The 21,722-nt window shown below is 31.6% G+C and overlaps 1 protein-coding gene across 1 annotated transcript; it reads left to right on the forward strand.

Moving 5' to 3' along the window:
* The first annotated feature begins 768 nt into the window (after nucleotides 1-768).
* On the forward strand, nucleotides 769-15,798 carry LOC114722022 (receptor-like protein EIX1). Its single transcript, XM_028907929.1, has 7 exons — nucleotides 769-858; nucleotides 1,165-1,511; nucleotides 1,613-1,698; nucleotides 1,779-1,926; nucleotides 12,819-13,975; nucleotides 14,726-14,892; nucleotides 15,484-15,798. Exons 1-7 carry the CDS (start codon nucleotides 769-771, stop codon nucleotides 15,796-15,798), a joined length of 2,310 nt encoding a protein of 769 aa, XP_028763762.1.
* Nucleotides 15,799-21,722: the final 5,924 nt, after the last annotated feature.

Raw genomic sequence — 21,722 nt, forward strand, 5'->3', positions numbered from 1 at the left:
ACTCTTAGGAATGCAACAGTGGTTATATTGATGGACTCTTGAATTCTTATTGCATTGTAACTTTTCTGTGTTTCTTGCATTATCAAACTTGTTTAAGTTCTTTACTTTTGTACTTACTAAACTATCTGAAAACAAGAGGATGAATAATCTTTAATCTAGATTTCAAGCAGTGGAGAAAGAAGATTGAATCTTTCTTCTGCCTTAACAATTATTCCTGGACAAAGAACAGGGAGATCTCTGGAATTTTATCTTATATTATTCAAATGCCTCATCATGTGTTGTTATTACTAGGTGATATTTATAAATTGTTCCATAGATTCATTTGTCATTCTTTGGTTGCTCTTCCTCAATCTTCTGGCAGGCTGTTTTTAAATGGTGTCTAAGTCCTGAGAAGAAGTATCTATTCTTTTCCCTTATTTATAACAACAGAAAGTGGTCCCTTGATTTGGTTGGTGATGAATTCTGAAATTCTTTGTGTGATTACATCATTATCTAGTTTCCATTTCCTCCACTTGTATCATTACTAGATTTTTTTCAGCTCTTTACAGACTTGCGAGGATAAAGTTGAGGCAGCAGTGTGGATTGCTGGCATCAAAGCTCTGATATCTTCTGGCCAAGGTGGGCGGTCAAAAATTGATAGGTGGAGTAATGGGGGCGTCTATCTTGATGTAAATCCACCTTTGTGTAGTTCAATATCATTCTACTTGTGTCACGTCTCTTTTACCAAGACTTATAAGCTGGGGGAGAAGATAGATCTTTTTCTTGGAAATGATAGAGTATTCCACCATTTTCCCTGGGATTAAAGTCTTAGATGGACGAAGGGAGAGAACTTACTACTTTTGTGATGATTGGATGAATGTACTGTTTCCTTTAAGATACTGTCTTCATATTCTGATTTAACTGGTATTCTCTGAAAGGATGTACAGGACAGTTTGTCTCAACCCAAGTGCTATTCACTTTCTCGTGCAATTCTTTGTCATGATTTATGAGCAATTGATTGTTTTGATTAGTCTCTTTTATCTTTTCTACAGTGATATGAATTTTTGTGATTAAAAGCTTACCAAATTACATGTATTTCTACTGGTGGCATTAGTCTGCCTATTGCTTCCATGTTATAATAGATGGTAACCTATATATAATTCTTTCTGGCTGAATTACTTTCAGGATAACAGAGACTTGACATCAAGTTGTCTAAGTAAAAGTTCAGTCAGTACACTAGATATTAAATCTCCTGATGCTTCTGTGAATTTTCATAATAAGACTGCTTCAAAGCCCTTTGGACTGTTGAAGTCTGTCAATTTTGAAAGATCGAATTCACCATTAGACCCTTCAAATATGCAAGCAAGAGGATTTGGTTCAGATGCCATTCGAGTTAGTGTTTCGAGTGCCCCCAGCACATCAAGTCATGGATCCGCACCAGATGACTGTGATGCTCTGGGTAATGTATACATATGGGGGGAGGTTACTGCTGAGAATGTTAGGGGAGTTGGTGTAGATAAAAATTTCAGTCAGTTCAATCCAAGGGTAGATGTGCTTTTGCCTGGGCCACTGGAGTCTAGTGTAGTTTAGCTTCTACAACTGTTGATTTTGTTGCTTGTGGGGAGTTTCACAGCTGCGCGGTTACAGTGGCAGGAGAACTATATACTTGGTGTGATGGAACTCGTAATGCCGGACTTCTTGGTCCTGGCACTGACGCAAGTCATTGAATACTGAAACGAATTTCAGGTCTACTAGGGGAACTTATGTTGCTTTTGTCACTTGTGGTACATGGCACACAGCCTTGACAACTTCAACTGGGCAACTCTTCACATTTAGTGTCCTAGGTCATGGAGATAGGGAGAATGTTCCTAGAGAAGTACAATCATTGTCAGGGTTAAGAACAATAGCTGTTGGTGCGGAGTGTGGCATATTGCCGCTGTTGTTGAGGTTATTGTGACACAATCATCTCTCTGGAAATATCCCAAATGGAAAACAATTGCGGAGCTTTAATGCCTCGTCTTATGAAGGAATCCTTGATCTTTACGGATTGCCACTCAACAAAATGTGCCCAGAAGATAATATGTCTCCGCCTCAAGTTGTCAGGACTAGTACCTTCATTTGGGATAAGCCTTGAACAGTTGGAAATTCTAAGCTTATGGATGAATCATTTATATGGAAATCTACCTGTGCATCTTTGCCACTTGACTTTGACTCCTAGGTCTCTCTCATAATAACTTCTCTAATGAAATTCCATCTTGCCTTCAAAATTTTACTATTATGGCACAAGAGCACATCAACTTAAGTAAGAGCTATCACTAGTACACCATCAATGTAACATGGTATTATATTATCTTTGATAGTTTGGAATTCTATATAACATTGATGTGGAAAGGTGAGGATTACATGTTTATGAAGCCAAGATTCCTTCTTAAAAGCATTAATCTCTCTAGCAATGCTCTATCAGGAAAAATACTTAAATACCAGGAGAACTTGTGTCTTTGTTGGGATTGGTTTCCTTGGATTTCTCAAGTAACAAATGGAGTGGAAAAATACCCAAGGAGATTGGAAATCTAAAATCACTTGAATTTCTTGATTTGTTGAAAAATAATTTATCAGGGCCAATTCCTCCAAGTCTTGCTCATATTGATCACCTCATTGTGTTAGATTTGTCAAACAACACTCTCCATGAAAAAATCCCAATAGGAACACAATTACAGAGTTTTAATGTCTCATGTTATGAAGGAAATTTTGATCTTTGTGGATTGCCGCTTGGCAAAAAGTGCCCAGAAGATAAAACATTTTCACATGAAGAAGATGACTCACTATTCTCTCAAGAATTATATTTGAGCATGGGATTGGGATTTTTTGTTGGATTTTGGGCGTTTGTAGGGCCCCTGCTCTTCAACCGTACTTGGAGACAAACCTATTGTAGGTTTCTAAGTAGAGTGACAAACAAAGTCCATGTCATGGTGGCAATTTATGTGGCAGGTGCTTTATCAGGAGAGACTAGTCAAAATGTAACGTTTAACTTCTCTTATTCATTATGTTCTTATTTGTAAATTACCACGTGACAATGAAATAGTAAGAGTCAGAGTCAATGTAGACAAACATTTTCACTAGCAATGATGTCCAAGTAAAAATCTCAATTCTTAATTGTATAAATATTTTTTGAGTATGATATTTTAGGCTCTTGACTAATTTATTATGGGAAAACTAGGATAACAATGATCAAGTAATCATATTTATGGAATTCTCTTAGCATGCTACTCTGTTTCTTGCAGGATCTAGTACTCCTTCGATTTGGCATTAGGATGAACTGATGTGCCATGAAATGGTGGTTTGTTGGACAAATTTATATTATGCGTTGAAATATACTATGTCATATCATTTGTACTGCAAACTAAATATTATATTTAGAAACAGAGGTAGTACCTTGCTTATAATTACGTTCATTACAAGAATTTCATATCAAATTGTGTACTAACAGGGAATAGATAGCTTGATGCTAGTAGTATGGTTGCCTTGTTCCTTGTGCTAAAAAGCCTTGCATTTAGTTTTAGCAAAACTAAAAGTGGTCGAGATGTACAAACCTAGTTAATAGTTTTAATAATATGATCTGTATATATTTAGGGTCCGTTTAATATTAAAAAACAACAAAAGAAATGAGAGAAAAAATTTAATAAGCTCAATTTTGAAAAATAAAAAGGGAGTTAGAAGCTTTTAATTAATTCTTATTACTTTTTTATATTACATCCTCTCTTTATTAAAATTTTAAAACCCTAATTCTTTAATTTTTTAAATCTTAAAAAAATTTTCCCTCCCTTCCCTTCCATTTCCTTCATACCAAACAAGTCCTTAGTAGTGCTTTGTACATTTTGATAATTAATTATCACTATAATAAAATTCCTTGCCATGTGTTTCGAGATAAATGATTGGGATAAATGATCAATAATAAAATTCCCCTAAACGTAGGATATTTAGGTCTGAATTTGAATCAATGAGAAATTAGTTTGGATGCTCATTAAGATGATTGTTATTTTTGTGATTTTTTCTCCCCCTCATTTATTATTTATTATATCTGAGAATAAATAGACAGAATCTTATATAGTAAAGATCATGATAGTCATAAAAAAAATGACATTTTTGTAAAATAATTAATACTCTCAAGAAATGATGTTTTAATGAAGTTCTTTGAGGATATTTCCCAGAAATAAATAACCATCACTATAAATGTACATAACTTCATGAAGCCATTCTAAGTTTAAAAAATTAGTTTTTCTGTGATAAAAATTAGTTTGATTTTTCTAAATATATTTCGTAGTTTATAACTTTATATAACTGAAAAAATAGCTAAAAATTTAAAAAAATGGTTTTAAAAAAAAGAAGAATAAGTTTGACACTGATACAACAGCAAGAGAGATTCGATGAAATTATTAAAATCTGCACAACTCACGGTTCTATTTGGTATGAGGAAAGGGGAGGGAAGTTGAGAAGGGAAAAAAATTTTAATGATCTCTATTTAAAAAATTGATAAAGTAAGATTAAAAGTTTTTAATTATTTTTTATTCTTTTATCTTACATATTTTCTCTATCAATTGGTTCAAAAAATGTGTTTTTGGTTAAAATTTTATAACTCCATTTTTTAAATTTTTCATAACCCCAAAGTTGACAGTTGACAGAAAAAAGGATTTCATACTGCCTGCTTTATCTATAATTTGTATATGTTGTCGTGTCGATTTTTCTAATATATATAACATAACTTGAAACGTTTGCTTTCCTAAAAATTTGTGCCTAAATATTTTTTATTTCAACTTTTTTAGGTATAAATACTTTTTAATTAGAGGCAATTCTTACTGCTTTTTTTTTTCCCTTGATGTTTATGAAAAAAGAAGCTTCTTCGCTGACTTCAAAACCTATTAGTTATTAAGCGCATCTCTATTTCTATTGTCTAAGGTGGTGTTTGAGTAACCCTAAAATCACTTTTTAAAAGTATTTGTTTATAAATCGAGATAAATTCTTCTATATATCTATTTCGTATACCACAAAAGTACTTTTAAAATTATGATTTTAAATTTAGCTAAAAGAAAAAAAAAGTATAGTTTTGTTTCTACTCAAATAACCTTTAAGACGATGCGGCCCATTTATGTCATTGTTATGCAAGTGGAAATAGGATTAGGATCGAGCGGGAAACCGGGTCTTCGCATCATCGATTACAAACAACTTACAAATAAAATAACTTTTTATAAATTTTATATTTGATATTTTTTTTTATTACATATCTTATATATTTTTTATTGAATGTATCAGACAGATTGATGTTGATCATGCTTAATGATTTTTGTATACATAATTTACTGTATTTTATTTTATGTTTTTTCTATACTGTATTTTAATATTATTCAATAACTTTTTAAATAAGTTTTACTGTATCAAAAACATAAAGGTATGGAGTAATTAAAATAGCTTAAAGAGCGATGAGAAAAGAAAAAGTGTCAGGGTTATAGCCCAGCTCTTCCCAAGCATCTTTCTTTAGGATTTTATTGAGTGTGAAGTTGTGAATTCATCAGGCAAGAAAAAAGTTATGAATGCGAATTATTATAAGAAATATGATGAATGCATGAGTTATGCAAAAAAAAAAAGCGTGTTAAAAATAATCAGGTAAAGGCATGTCAGTTATTTTCATTTCCCCCGTTATGATTTATTTCTATTCATAGCCTTTTTATTTTATTTTGTGCACCTGGTTTTTTAACTCTTTTATTTACTCATTTTTTCCGCCTTTTATATTCATCTATTTGGATATTTTATCATTATTTCTAACCTACTAAATTAACTATCACCATAGTTGATGCGATCATTGTTCCTTATGTTTATTATGTATAGTGTTTAATTAATTTGAAACGATTTTTTTTTTACTATTAGTTACAGTTACTTTCGCCCATTTCAACTTATTTTTCATTTAAATTTGGCTACTTTTATACGCTATTGTGAATTTGTGATGGAAAAATATCTTGATTTTTAAATGTAGATAGAGAAGGCTGCTGCAAAATAAATCTTACTCATTAATCCCCAAATGTACTTCTGTCAAACATGGAGGAAGTGAGTGTCTTTCTGTACTGTCCATTTTTTAAATGCCCGTGCATATCTCCAAAGCAAGAAAACAATAACCAGAAATGATACATATGGGCAGATTTTATAGTAAGATTATTTTTTTCATCTCATTTTTTTAATTAATGAGAGGAAAAAAATATAAAACTTCATTATATATATAAATCTAACTAAATACTCTTCTAGTCCTATTTATAAGACAGAAAGATAAGTTTTTTTTGGTCATATTTATAAATCACTTCATTAAATTTTTACCATGAATGTACCATATTATCTTTTATTTATTATAGTGTAAATAGTATTTTTTGAAATGTGTATATATTAAATAGGGATAAAATTGAAAAGTTAGTATATTTTAATGAAAAGTTAATGCAATTTAAGAGTTTTTTTTATCCATGTGAAATATGTTAGAAGTGTATTATAAATAGAATTAGAGGAGTACATCCCAAAATCTATGCTTATTTAAGTATAAAATATGTATTAATAATTGTGAAGCTTGACCCACAGACGGGAGAATATATTCTGCCTTGTTCTAAGGGAGATCTGGACATTGTGGGGCCAAAATGACGAAGACTTGGTTGATAATATAAAATACCTCTCATTAACAGAAAAGTTATTTAAACATTTATATTTGTCAAAAAACTAATTTTTGATACAACAAAAATTTTTTTTTGATACATGTATTTTCAAATTTTTAATATGTAATAAAATTTATTAATTTTCATTGCATTATTAAATTTTATAAATTTAAGTTTTTACTGCATAATGAAACTTAGTTACTTAGATTTTTTTAAATAGCTAAAAAATATGTTAAATAAATATTTTTTTCATCGTATAATATAAATTATCTAAGTTTGAGAGACTATAGAAATGATTTAAATTTATAATTTAAAATTTTGAAATAAAAATTTTGTTAGAAACATTTATAAATATTTAATCTATTATATATTTATTTAAAGAATTAATCAAATTTTCATTCAAGGTTTTTATGTCTACATTAAATAAATAAATTAATTGTCCATCCAAATATGATAAAAACACTAAACAAATAACTATTTGTAAAAATAAAAAATAAAATTAAGAAAAAATCTGTAAATTCCTCAAAATCTTTTGGCCAAAATTTAGGGATTTAGTGTTATGAAAGGTTTATTAGTAAATAAAAAGTATCTTAATATAAATTTTAATTAAAAAAATATCTTTTAAAAATATTCTTAATGGAGTTAATGATTTGGGTTTAAGTGTACGTTTTCCAAATAAAAAGAAGATTGGTATAATTAAAGCAAAATCTAAGAGAAGTCAGTGTATTTTATTCAATAATTTTTCCCCATTCATTTTCTCTTGACTCCAAAAGTCGAAGTCACCCCTCTGAAGCTAAAGGGATGAAAGCTCCTGTGAAAAATTTGCTAAGTAATGACAACTGACTTGTTTTTTCCCGCCAACCCAGTTTGTTTTTCTTCTCAATAATTTATTTTTTATTTAATCCTTATAATAATAGTAGTTCTAGTCAATACACTTGATTAGTAAGAATATTTTAGAAAAAATACATATTTATTACAAATAACTAATTTAACTGGTTTTCTTAATCTATTTGAATTAGTATCTTAATATAAATTTTAATTAAAAAAAATATCTTTTAAAAATATTCTTAATGGAATTAATGATTTGGATTTAAGTGTACGTTTTCAAAATAAAAAGAAAGTTGGTATAATTAAAGAAAAATCTAAGAGAAGTCAGTGTATTTTATTCAATAATTTTTCCCTATTCATTTCCTCTTGACACCAAAAGTCGAAGTCACCCCTCTGAAGCTAAAGGGATGAAAGCTCCTGTGAAAAATTTGCTAAGTAATGACAACTGACTTGTTTTTTCCCGCCAACCCAGTTTGTTTTTTTTTCCTCAATAATTTATTTTTTTATTTAATCCTTGTAATAATAGTAGTTCTAGTCAATACACTTGATTAGTAAGAATATTTTAGAAAAAAATACATATTTATTACAAATAACTCATTTAACTGATTTTTTTAATCTATTTAAATTAGTTAATTAGTTCTTATATTAAGGACTGAAAGTAATATAAAATATGTATTAATAATTGTGAAACTTGGCCCATGGACGAGAATATATTTTGCCTTGTTGAGGGGATCTAGACATGGTGGGACCTTAACGAGAAAGACTTTAGTTGACTTATAACTCTAATATAATAACCATAAAGCTTATGTTCAAATAAATTTTCCCATTCATTTTTTTCTTCACAACAAAAGTCAAAGTCTGCCCTCTAAAACTAAAGGGATCAAAGCTCCTGTGGAAAATTTGCTAAGTAATGACAACTACCTTATTTTTCCCCCACCAACCCAATCCGTTTTCGCCCCTAGTAATTTATTTTAATTGTTATAGACAAATATTTAAAACTTTGATATATCACTGTAAAGTAAACAAGAAGCTTGGGTGTCGGTTACAACTCGAAATAAGCATATATCAATATTTCTGGTCCATCTACATGCAATTAATTCATAGTGTGACATAGAGATACTGTATATGTAAACTCGTTATAAAATTTATATTTTATATTTATGGGAGTGGTTTTGATACTTTTGGTTTAATTTAAACATCTCAACAAATTGCGAGGAAAGTTAGTGAGTTGTTATCAGTCCTTTTCTGTGATACCTTTTTTTTGCTCGAATTTTCTTCGGTAAACTCTTTAAGGGTCTCCCTTATGAAACCAATAATTGGACAAAGGTATTTAATTTCTTGTTGACAAGTACTATTTTTTTTACCAATGATTTGTTTTCTTTTTTCTTGAATCCATTTTGTTTCGTTTCTTGCATCAAGGTCTCATGGAAATTTTTTTATTCTCCATAAATATTCTCTTATAGTAGTTGAATGGAGCTTTCCACGAAACTGCATCAATTTGAAATCAGAGCATAGATTATGATTAATCGTGAAGCCTGGGACAGATACTTTTGTCTGACATGTGGAAATTAAATTAGAGTGAAAATGGTGGTTCGTTGTTCAATGTTCACCTTGGAGAGGAATCAGACTATACTTTTCTTTGCCATTTTTTTTCCTAGAAGTTTTCTGAATAGAGTGAAAGTCATAGTTGAGAAAAGTCCAGGTATGATTTTTATTTTCGCCAAAGAGGACGGGTGTGATTGACAAGAAACCATCAATTTAAAATGAAATTTTAATTTACAAGTTGAAAATTAAAAAAAATTAAAATGTTGTTTCCTTCCAAATAACTAAGATACAATACTTTTTTTTTTTTTTTACCAGCAACTAAGATACAATAGTTAAACGGGAAGTTTGGTGCATAATTAATAGTCCAAATATCCTTTTCTCTTTATAATCTATGTAAGCCATTTATATCAACATAATCCGTGAAGCTATGAGGAGAGAATGGCCTAAAAATACATTAAAATAATGGAAAGATATTTTAATAATTCTACTTCAATTTCTGTGCATGGCATCGGTCATATGAGTTCTTGAAAGAGCAAAGGGCCATGAAATAAAACTATGGTCTTAAGAAAATCAAGATCCAACTTTAAAGTGTGATTTTATGAACTAGCATTCATATTATTTATTGAAGCGGAGAAGCGAAATGCAGGTAAATTTTTTTTTTAGTAGCATAACATAAAAAATTAGATAAATGTTTTAATTTTTAAAATTAGTTTTCAAAGTTTAAGTAAAATTTTGATCCTCTGGGAAACATTGATCTTTTGAATCCCTGGAAAAATTGTATAAAATACCTTATTCATTCTCTTGAAAGAGCAAGTTTAATTATATGAGAAAATACAGGTTGGTCCGTAAAATAAATTTTGGATAACTCAACATATGAGTGGCAATGACTTCTGCGTCTTAACTCTTAAGTAAGCAGCTCAGAATTCGATTCTCAACCATCATATATGAAGTTGTAGAAGTTTTTTAAGGATAATTAATTTTTGTTATTGGCAGAAAATACTTCTCATCCATAGAAAAATGTATTTTAGCCAAATATAATTTAAATTTATAAAATAGTACTTTCAGCCTATTTTGAAATTATAGTCGCATACTTTTTTTTAATAAAACTAAGGACATATTTTGAAAAGAAAAAAAATTATTTTTTTGCCAATTGAAAATAAAGATTTAACGTCACATAAGCACGGTTACGATAAAATAAGGATTTAAGAAAAAAATGAAGCCATCCCTCGCGCTAAGAATATTGTAGACTATGAAAGTGGCAAAATGGTATTTCTCCTTTTAAATTAATTAGATTTAAGATCACATTTTCACCGTTTTGAAATGCCGCCAATAAATTAAGAGATGGATTTTTTTTTTTGGCTTCTGAATTAAATGATGAATTTCAACTTTTAATTGGAAATAAATGTTATATCTGTTTGCGTGTTTCTGTGTGATAAAATGTTTGGTTATAAAAGATAATATTACTTTCATTTTTAATTATAAGATCTCATTTGTAGGATCAGATGTAGTAGTTTTGTCGTGGCAAAATAATAATATCTTGCAAGAGCACAGTATCCAACACTAGCAAAATTCTCAATATTATGAGTTCCGAGAAAACATTGTCATTTATTTTTATTGAAATAATATCTTCTGATGACTTTTCTTCATCGGAAAAGTATACAAGTTACTAGCTAGTTTTGTTATTTTCGAAACTCTCTGTATATAAAAGCCTATATTTATTTATGTTATTTTTTCTGGTAATTATCTAGTTATGCCTATATTTAGTTATTTTATTTTTTCTGGTAATTATCTAGTTATGTTATAATTAATACTACCTCCGGTCCTAATTATAAAACCCAATTTGTAGACTACAAATCTAGTGTTATAATTAGGACCGGAGGTAGTATCATATAACATTTTATAAAATATCAAATTATGTGACTTAACTTATAGATAGTATTTTTAAGGATGTGTAGGTAATTATGTAAGCGATTGAGGGATTTGAAATCAAATTATTTATCTCAACCCAGCCAAAAAAAAAATTATGTATATCTAAATATTTCTTCTCGTAGAATTACATGTCGTCTATTTCTAGACGAAGCTAAATCTTTCCCAACCATCTATTAAGCTATGCAGCCTATAGACAATAATGATTATTTATCTATAGTTTGCATATCGAATGCAATTCAGCTCACAATATCCCCAGTTACAAAGGAATTTGGATATAATACAAGAGCATACATATTTTAATTGTTCATTTAAAAGTCGAATAGTTTAAATTTTATTCTAATTTATTCCCAATATTTTAATGTCTTTTTGTTTTCACACCAAATTTACAAATAAACATAATTTTCATAAATTATGATTTATTTAAAGTAAGACTTTAATGTACAATATATATATGTGTGTGTGTGTCCTATGTAAAGGTAAGATCATTGCAGCTTCGTGATGACTTATTTTAGTCTAATATAATCTAAGACGGCCGTGAAGCTTCTGGGAAAATCAGTGAGGGAATATACTTTGCCTTTTTTCCATTTGAGGGAGATTTCTACATTGTGGGGGCAAAAGGAGGAAGACTTTAATTGACTCGTAATTTTATAATATAACAACCATAAATCTTATGTTGGAAATAAAAATTTAGCCGTCACAAGAGCATGGCTACAATAAGAAAAAGATTTAAAATTAAAAAATATGGAATCATCTAACTCGTTGCGCTAAGAATTAATATTGAGACGCATCTCATTTAAATAATCTAATATTGGAAATTACCACAATATTATTAGCTATAATTAGGACTTGCGATTCGATAGAACGATTGCGATTACGCGCGACAGGAGACTATATAAATACACACACACACATGAAAACTGCAAAATGGGTGCTAAAAATAAGAAGGAAATTTTTTAATAATTTAACATCTTTTAAAATGTTTAGATTTAAGATCATATTACACAGTTTTGAAAGGCCATCAATAAATTAAACGAGATTTTTTTTTTGGGCTCCTGTATTAAATGATGAATTCCGCCTTTCAATTGCGAGTGTTTTGTGTGCGAGAATGTTTTGTTAGAAAAGAGAGCATTTTTGTGCAAGCAAAATAATATCTTACAAGAGCACACTATTCGACACCAACAAAAATGCTCAATATTATGGACTCCCAAAACATTGTGCATGTATTTTTGAATTTTTATCCTTTTTCCAAAAAACAAAAAAGAGGTTGTTGAAATAACATTTCTCTCCACATCTACTCTGACTTCTCTTCATCAAAAAGTGTACCAGTGATCCATCAAAGTACAGCCCCACAATGAACTCTATAAAAATTCTACGTACCATCCGCATTTTACTCCTCACAACATCTCATGAGTTGAGAAAAATAAACAAAAAGAAACCACGGTTATCCAAGAACTGTGTGTTTTAATCCTCTCTAGTTGTTTCACTTTTGAACTTGTTTTGAAGCTACTTCATCTCTGTGATGGGTCGTGTGTTCAATTTTTGTTATGCATTATTGACATTGCTGTTGTTGCTACATACAAGACCTAGTTTGGCCACTGATGGTGAAGCATTGAAGAAGTGCATCGAGAAGGAGAGGAAAGCTCTTTTGATGTTCAAACAAGGCATCTACGTTGACTATGGTATGCTCTCCACAAGGAGGGACGGAGATGATGAAGATTGTTGCAACTAGAAAGGAGTTCGTTGCAGCAAGCAAACAGGTCATGTTCAAATTCTTGATCTTTCACCCCTTTTGAGAGGTACAATTAATATTACTTTGTTGAGTGAGTTGCATGATCTACAACATTTGGATCTCAGTTACAATAATTTCTATCAAAGTGACATCCCTCACTCCATAGAGTCATTCACCAACTTAAGGTATCTCAACCTCTCTTATTCTGATTTTGTTGGGAGTATTCCCAATGAATTGGGAAAGCTTTTCGAGTTGCAGCACCTTGATCTGAGTAACAATTACTTGGATGGAGCTATCCCTTGGCAAATCGAAAATCTTTCCAAGTTGCAGTCCCTTCATCTTGGAGGAAATTATCTTGTTGGAGTGATTCCTTATCAACTTGGGAATCTCTCCATGTTGCAGACACTACAGCTTGGTTACAATACGAATCTCACTATAGCCCGTAGAAACAATGGTGATGCAGAGTGGATACCAAAGCTCTCTTTATTAACAAATCTTGACTTGGGTGAAGTGAGTGGTGTTGGCAACTCCAAGATGTGGATGCAATTGATGATTGATAAAATTGTGCCATCACTAACAGAATTGAGACTTAGCAGATGTGGCATTTCTTATACCCATAACCTTCCTCTGTCTGCTTCTCATTCCAACTATTCTTCTTCTCTTATCACCCTTGATCTCTCTTATAATAACTTGAACTCATCATTATTTCAATGGCCCTTCAACTTCAGCTCCAGCCTTCAACAGCTTTATCTAAAAAATTGCAATCTTTCATCTCATAATCTCTACTTTCTATCTTCTCATCTTCATTTTCCTTCCCTAATTGTTCTTGATCTCTCTTATAATAATTGGAACTCAGTAACTACATTGAACTTTGGCTCAAATCTTCAAGCACTTGATTTGAGCAATTGTAGCCTTACATCAAATAATCTTATCTTCACATCCTTCAATCCCAACCTTTCCTCTCTTGTCCATCTTGATCTCTCTAACAATCAGTTGACATCATCAACCATATTCTATTGGACTTCCAACTTCACCTTCAATCTTCATGAACTGGACCTCTGTTACAATTCACTCAGCAGTTCCATTCTCGATGGTTTTGGGAACGTAATGAAGTCTCTTGAAGTTCTTGATCTCTCGAATAATAATCTCCAAGGTGAAGTCCCAACATCACTTGGAAATATATGCACATTGAAGAGCTTAGCACTTGTCAACAATAACTTTAGTGGGAACATTCCGAGATTCATTTCTAATATATCATGGTGCAATAGACATTCATTACAAGGTTTGTATTTAGGAGGAAATCGATTGACAAGCATCTTACCTAATATTTCAGGTTTTTCCGTTTTGCAAGATTTGGATCTCTCTGATAACCAACTAGAAAGAAAAAGACCTGAAAGCATCGGATTGATGTCTTAATTAGAATATTTGTCTTTGGATAGGAACAATTTGGGAGGTGTAATCACCGAATCTCATTTCAAAAATCTTTCTAATTTGTTAGGCTTATCATTGTCTGGCAATCCATTGACCTTGAACATTAGTGCTAGTTGGATTCCCCCTTTTTAGTTATACTCTATGAACATGGCTTCTTGCATGATAGGTCCTAATTTTCCAGTTTGGCTTTGTAATCAACATCAATTATCCTCTTTGGATATCTCTGATGGTGGGCTTTTAGGTTCTATCCCAGAATGGTTTTGGCCACTATTGAAAAATATAGATTACATGAATATCTCATTCAACAACTTTTCTGGTAAAATCCCAAATTTACCATTCAAGTTCAATTATTAGCCAAGAATTATTTTGAATTCGAACAACTTTGAAGGTGGACTTCCACCATTTCTTTGGCAAGCATCATAACTTTATCTTTCTAAAAATAAATTCTCAAATTTGATCCCACTTCTATGTGGCCAAGTTGAATATGGAGGCATTGTCATTTTAGACCTATCAAACAATCAATTAACAAGGCATCTACCTGAGTGTTGGAACCAACTGGACATAATAAAATTTGTTGACATGAGCAATAATAATTTGTTAGGAGAGATCCCATTCTCTATAGGACGCCTTGTGAATGTGGAGGCCATGGTTTTAAGAAACAATAGCTTGACTAGAGAACTTCCTTTGTCTTTGGCCAATTGCTCCAAGTTAGCATTATTAGATGTGTCAGAAAATAAGTTGTCAGGGCCAATACCTTCATGGATTGGGGTAAGCCTTGAACAATTGCAAATTCTAAGTTTACGGATGAATCATTTAAATGGAAGTCTACCCGTACATCTTTGCCACTTAACACAGATTCGACTCTTGGATCTCTCTCGTAATAACTTGTCCAATGAAGTTCCATCATGCCTTGAAAATTTTACTTTTATGGCACAAGAGCAAATCAACTTAAGCACAAGCTATCATTATTATATGACCAATACAACAGGGCCTTATCAATACGTTGATAGTTTGGAATTCTATATAACATTGATGTGGAAAGGTGAGGATTACACGTATATGAGGCCAGAATGGTTTCTTAAAAGCATTGATCTCTCGAGCAATGCTCTATCTGGAGAAATACCAAGAGAACTTATGTCTTTGTTAGGATTGGTTTCCCTAAACCTATCAAGAAACCGGCTAAGTGGAGAGATACCTATAAATATTGGGAATCTAGAATTACTAGAATTTCTTGATCTGTCAAACAATAAATTATCAGGCCCAATTCCTCCAAGCCTTGTTAATATTGATCGCTTTGGTGTGTTAGATTTATCAAACAATCATCTCTATGGAAAAATCCCAATAGGAACCCAGTTGTAGAGCTTTAATGCATCATCTTATGGAGGAAACCATGATCTCTGTGGATTGCCACTCAACAAGATGTGCCCAGAAGATAACACGCCTCCATCTCAAGAAGCCAATCACGATGAAGAAGAAGAGGCCTCATTGTTCTGTCAAGAATTTTACTTGAGCATGGGGTTGGGATTCGCTGTTGGATTTTGGGCTGTTGTAGGACCGTTGCTTTTCAACCAAACTTGGAGACAAGCCTACTATAGGTTTATGAACACAGTAACAGACAACGTCCACGTCATGGTTGCAGTTTATGTGGTTAAGTGCCTCACTATCAGAGACTAACTGCAAGGTAATGATTTATATTTTTCTCTTGCTGTTCTTTCTCCCATTCAACTCTTACTTATGATAATCATGTGTAAATTACTAGAGTCTATGTTAATATAGACAAACATTTTAACTTGGTAATGATGTTCAAATAAAAATCAAACTTGGACGTTGTATAAGTATCACGCTTTTGACTAACTTATGGGAAAACTAAGATAATAAAAATCAATCTTATCTATGGAATTACTTGGGAATGCTTAACATGCTACTCTATTTTTTACAGGATCTGTTTCTCCTAGAGTTTGGCATTGGCTGTAGTTATGATCCAAGTAATGATGGTTTGTTGCATGGATTTATGTTATGATTTGAAAGATATTGTACTTATAATAATGTTCTCTACTAGCATTTTATCGAACTGGTTATGTTTTGCTTATTGCCCTTTAAATATTTTCTGTTGCATGCTAACTGGGGAGATATACATGTGTGTATATATATATATATAACTCCAGCATAACATTATATAAGTTTCAAAATAATATTCCTTTTGAATTATCTATCTATTGGCTTTGTATTGATATGGCTATGTGGAGCTATTGATCAAATAATTTTGCTGAAGAACAAAATCTGGGGGTCCATAATTTCATGAAGTAGAACTTATACATTAGTTTGATTGAGTTGTGGCAAAGCATTGACGATAGATATCTTTGATCACTGAACAAATCAGTGCATCCAAAGGAAGGTTTTGTCCAACAGTTTTAACACTCCCTGAGGGATGAATATCCATAACAATGAAGTTAAATATTTCAAAGCTACTATGTTTTGATGTGAAGATTGTTCTGCGTGAGTTGTCTTTTGTATTTGAGATACTCTTCCTCTGCTTAAACCGCATAATATTGAAGAGAAAAGTTGTAAAACTTGGGATCTAGACATGTTAGAGAGCCTTGAATTTTTAGCTTTAGGAAGCTTACAGAAAACAACAATAAAAAGTGACATAGATAAACAGAGTCAATGTTTAGGCTACTCTGTATGTTATAATAATTGCCCCTTATGATACAAATCCCTTGCTTTGTGCTTGGGGACTGGACGTAGGACATATTGGTCTGAACCAGGATAAATGATCGTGTGCTTTCTTTCTCTCTCTTCACTTGTTTTATTTGTTATTTACTTATTTTTTAAAATTATATTCAAGGATAACGTCATGTTTCACAGAAATTTCACCATACAAAGTCATAGAAATAAAAAAAAATATTTTTGTGACATAATTAAACTTTTTCCTTAGATTTCTAGGTTAACACAACTCAAAAGATGATGCTCTAATGCATGTTCTTTAAGAATATTGTCCAAAAATACATAAGTTCGACTCTTAAGTATAGATAACTTCGTAAAGCAATTATAAATTTTAAAAAGTAGTTTGATTTTCTCAACATTTGTTCTGAAAAAATAGCTAATTTTTTTTTAAAAAAATGTTTAACACTAATGCGACAATCAAAGAGATTTAGTGGAATTACTCAAATCCGCATTCACACCTAGTAACCCCAAATCCCATGATATAAGCATTGATTCTAATATAATAGGGTCATCATCAATGTATCAAACAACAAAATTTATGGCAAGTTTTGTTATTCACACTCATTCATAAAATAATAAATAACATTAATTCAACAATAATTTTTTTGGTTATGAGCAATTTGAAACATTTTCTCAGAAGAGGGATCCACACGCTCCATTTTTTACTACTTTGAGGTATAAAATCCACGCCTTAAGGTACAAGATGTCATTGAATTAAAAGATGGTTCTCAACGATTTAATAACAACTAAGATTGTGTCTGCGTGTGTGTGTTGCAGTGCTTTTATATAGGAAAAGAAAAGGATGGAGCCCACAAACATGGAAAGGATCGTGATTGTGTGGTTCTCCATACAATTTTGGCTTCTTCTCCGCAAAGCAAGCCTTTGGAGTTCTAGAATTGGAAGTTGAGCACCATACACTTCTATGAGGAAAAACTCCCCAAAAAAAAAAATACATGTTGAATTTTAAAATTTCAAATCAGTATTAGTTACTATACTCATAAAAAAATAACTATACCCAAAAAGTAAATGACAATACATTGTTGTAGTAATTTCTGATTTGGAATTTTAAAATTTAACAATCATTTTATTAGGATTCTCCCCTTATATAAATATTTAAAATAGTACTTCTGATTTTTAATATAAATATAAGAGTTAGATAATTAATTTGTGAATATTAAAAAAATAGCTAAGTTAGTTATTTCTAATAAATAAATATTATTTTAAAAATATTTTATTAATCATATATACTAAAATAAAAACTATTTAACATATGAAATTTGTAAAAAAATAAATAAATGTAGGAAATAAAACAAATTGAATTTTTATACTTAAGTTCAGACATACAGTATTATATTGCACTACCTCTTATCCTAAATATAAGATCTAGTTGACTAATTTGAGGAGATTAAGGAAAGAAGTTAAGTTAGTTATTTGTAATAAATAGTTCTTGTCTTTAATAAAATATCCTGACTAATCAAATATATTGATTAAAACTACTATTATTACAAGGAATAACTTAAAAAAAACATAAATATAAGAGATGAAGTGGATTGGGGTCTTATATTTAAGATCAAAATAAAAGTTAAATGAGATCTTATAATTAAGACTGGAGGTAGTATTTTTTTTCAAGCTGATTGCATCATTCTAAACTTTTCTTTTGGGAAAATTTCAATTAAGGACCACAGTTGAGAATTTTCAAACAACCCCAAAACATTCTGAAATGTCACTGCAGGACTAAACGACCAAATTGAAATTAAATTAAGAGTAAGATTACAATAATACCCCTCATTTTTATTTTTCTAAAAAATAAATATTAATGGTCACCGGAGTTTCAGCCACCTGAGGTCGAAGGTCTGGCCACCAGCGCTCATGTGGCCGTTGCCAGAGGTTGGAGCTCTGGTGGCCGCTACTGTAGCTCCGATAGCTGGAAGATTTTTTTTAAAATAAGGTGACCAATGGAGGTTTGAACTCATGACCTATTGGCACACCAAAAGTGATGTAACTACTAAGCCAACAAAATCATTTAATCATATGATGCAAATAAAAATATATATAACAAAACAAACGCAAGTGTCCAAGTGTAAGTGAACAAGTGAAATTCGACATTTTACAAGTGAAATTCAACAATTTACAAAAAAAAAATTGGGGATTTACAAATAACATAATGGAGTTCACAACCCCAAATACAAGTATTTAAGTATAAATGAGCAAGTGAAATTTGAAGATTTACAACAAAAGTTTATGGATTTACAACCTAAATCCAGCTATTCACAAAAAACACAAGAAAATTCATAACCCAAAATGTAAGTATTTGAGTGTGAATAAACAAGTAAAATTCAACTATTTACAACCCAAATTCAGTGATTCATAAGAAACATAAACATTACAAAACTAATAAGAGAATTCACAACTCCACATACAAGTATTCATGTTTCTTATGAATCGTTGAATTTAGGTTGTAAATATCTTAATTGTTGTTGTAAATCACTAAATTTTACTTGTTCATTTACACTCAATTGGGTTGTGAATTCTTTTTTTTTCTTTCTTGTGAATCATCAAATTTGGGTTATAAATTCATGAACTTTTGTTGTGAATTTTTTTGTAAATCTTCAAATTTCACATGCTTATGAACTTTTGTTGTGAATTTTGTTATAAATCTTCAAATTTCACATGCTTATTTACACTTAAACACATATGTTTAGGGTTGTGAATTCCATTATGTTATTTGTAAATCACCAAATTTTTGTTGTAAATTATTGAATTTCACTTGTAAATTGTTGAATTTCACTTGTTCACTTACACTTGGACACTTGCATCTGTTTTGTTATATATTTTTATTTGCATTATATGACTAAATGGTTTGGTTGGGTTGGTGGTTACATCACTTTTGGTGTGTCAATGGATCATGGGTTCAAACCTTTCTTTGGCCACCTTATTTTTTTAAAAAATCTTCCGGCCACCGGAGCTACAGTAGCGGCCACTTGAGCTCCAACCTTCGATGGTGACCACCTGAGCGCTGGTGGTCAGAACTCTGGTGACCATTAAAATTTATTTTTTAAAAAAATAAAAATGAGGGGCATCGAGTGATGGTGAGTATGGTGAGTGCAGGGGTGAAGGAAGGTGACGGGGGTGGTGAGAAGGATAGTGAAGATAGGGAGAAAGGACAACCAACACGGGAGGGTAATGGCGGAAAACTTGAATACAAGTTCTCTTACAAGGAAAAGCTTTTGAGTCTAGGAGATTCGGGTTTCTTATAAACGAATAAATTTGCAGTTGATGCAATGAACGGATGGTGTGACTATTTTATAAAGATGTGCGTGGGGAACCAGACTGAGGCATGTGAGGAAGGAGAAGAGAGTACTGGCTATGATAGGGAAGAGACAGATTCATGGAGGAAAAAAGGAAAACTTCTATCCCTGAGAATGACAACTGATGAATATGCAGAATGGTGTAAACCATATATGAACTCTTTGATCATGAAGTTGATGGGGAAAACTTTTGGAGCGGGGTTCATGCAGCAGAGATTGGAACATATGTGGAGTCGAACAAGATCAATCAAGGTTATGCAAGCAGGTACAGGATCTAAATCTTTTTTGGGTCTTGTACGATAACTAGTCAAGAGACATAATATTGACTTCCTCGCTATTTTAGAAACTCGAGCTCAGTCTGATAAAGCTCGTATTATCTCAAGGAGGTTGGGTTTTGATAACATCCAAATTGTGAATGCCAATGGATTTAGTGGTGGAATTTGGGTTCTTTGGAAAAATGGATCGTGGAAGGTTGAGGTTCTCAAGACTCATGAACAATTTATACACCTAAGCCTTGACAATGGAACTCATAAATCTTTTCTTACTACTGTTTATGCCAGCCCGAATCCTATAAAAAGAAGAGTGGCCTGGAATGAGCTTTGACATATCAGTAACAATATCACAGGAGCTTGGCGCATTGGTGGGGATTTCAATAGGACTTTATATTTGCATGATCGTCGTTCTACTTCTCGTGTTAGTAGCTATATTGATCAAGAATTCTGTAAGTGGGTGGACAACTTGATTCTTACTGATATAGGATGTAGTGGGCCTTATTTCACTTGGAGAAGAGTGGGGTGTGAAAGTTGACTTGATCGTGTTCTTTTTAATTCTAAATTTTTTCAGCTACACCCCATGGCATCAGTTATTCACTTGCCTTTTTTGAAGTCTGATCATCGACCTTTATTGTTGAAACTTGAGAATGAGACAAATAGAAGCAACAGGCCAGAAAATTTGTTCAGGTTCGTTGCATCTTGGGTCATGCATGAGAACTTTGAAAGCTTTGTTACCAACGCGTGGCATGTGGACAAATCTTGGTTGGAGAACGTTGATCATTTCCAATCTGAAGTTTTAATTTGGAGTCATGAGGTTTTCAGTCATTTAGGGCATAAGAAAAGACATCTTTTCAACTGGTTAGAAGGTCTTAATAAAATTTCCCATTCATGCCGTAATCAAGCTTCCATGGACCTGCTGATTCAACAAATATGGAATGAACTTGAGGAAATTTTAATTCAAGAAGATCTTCTCTAGGCTTAAAAAGCAAAGTGTAACTGGTACATGCTAGGGGACAAGAACTCTAAGTATTTTCACGTGAGAGTTAATGCCAGAAGATGCAGAAATAAGATTGATGCTCTTAAGAATGATAATGATGACTGGATTTATGACGAAGAAGAAATTAAAGGTATGGCTTTAACTTTTTACCAAAACCTCCTTAGTATTGATGGTCATGCCTCCATTAATTCTATTAGCGGTTTCTCCTTTCCTTTAAGAGAAGAGGCACACTTGAACATTTTGAGAAGTAGAGTAAACGGAGAGGAAATTAAATAGGCTATTTTTAGCATGCGTGCT

The sequence above is a fragment of the Neltuma alba genome, unplaced genomic scaffold (assembly GCF_004799145.2).
Source record: "Neltuma alba isolate B1F8T4 unplaced genomic scaffold, ASM479914v2 tig00012081_pilon, whole genome shotgun sequence".
Classification (NCBI taxonomy): domain Eukaryota; kingdom Viridiplantae; phylum Streptophyta; class Magnoliopsida; order Fabales; family Fabaceae; genus Neltuma; species Neltuma alba.

Coding starts and splice junctions, on each gene's coding strand:
- LOC114722022 (XM_028907929.1), top strand. CDS start 769: ATGATAGAGTATTCCACCATTTTCCCTGGGATTAAAGTCTTAGATGGA. Junction 859..1,164: donor TTTGTGATGATTGGATGAAT/GTACTGTTTCCT, acceptor AATTACTTTCAG/GATAACAGAGACTTGACATC. Junction 1,512..1,612: donor GTAGATAAAAATTTCAGTCA/GTTCAATCCAAG, acceptor GGAGTTTCACAG/CTGCGCGGTTACAGTGGCAG.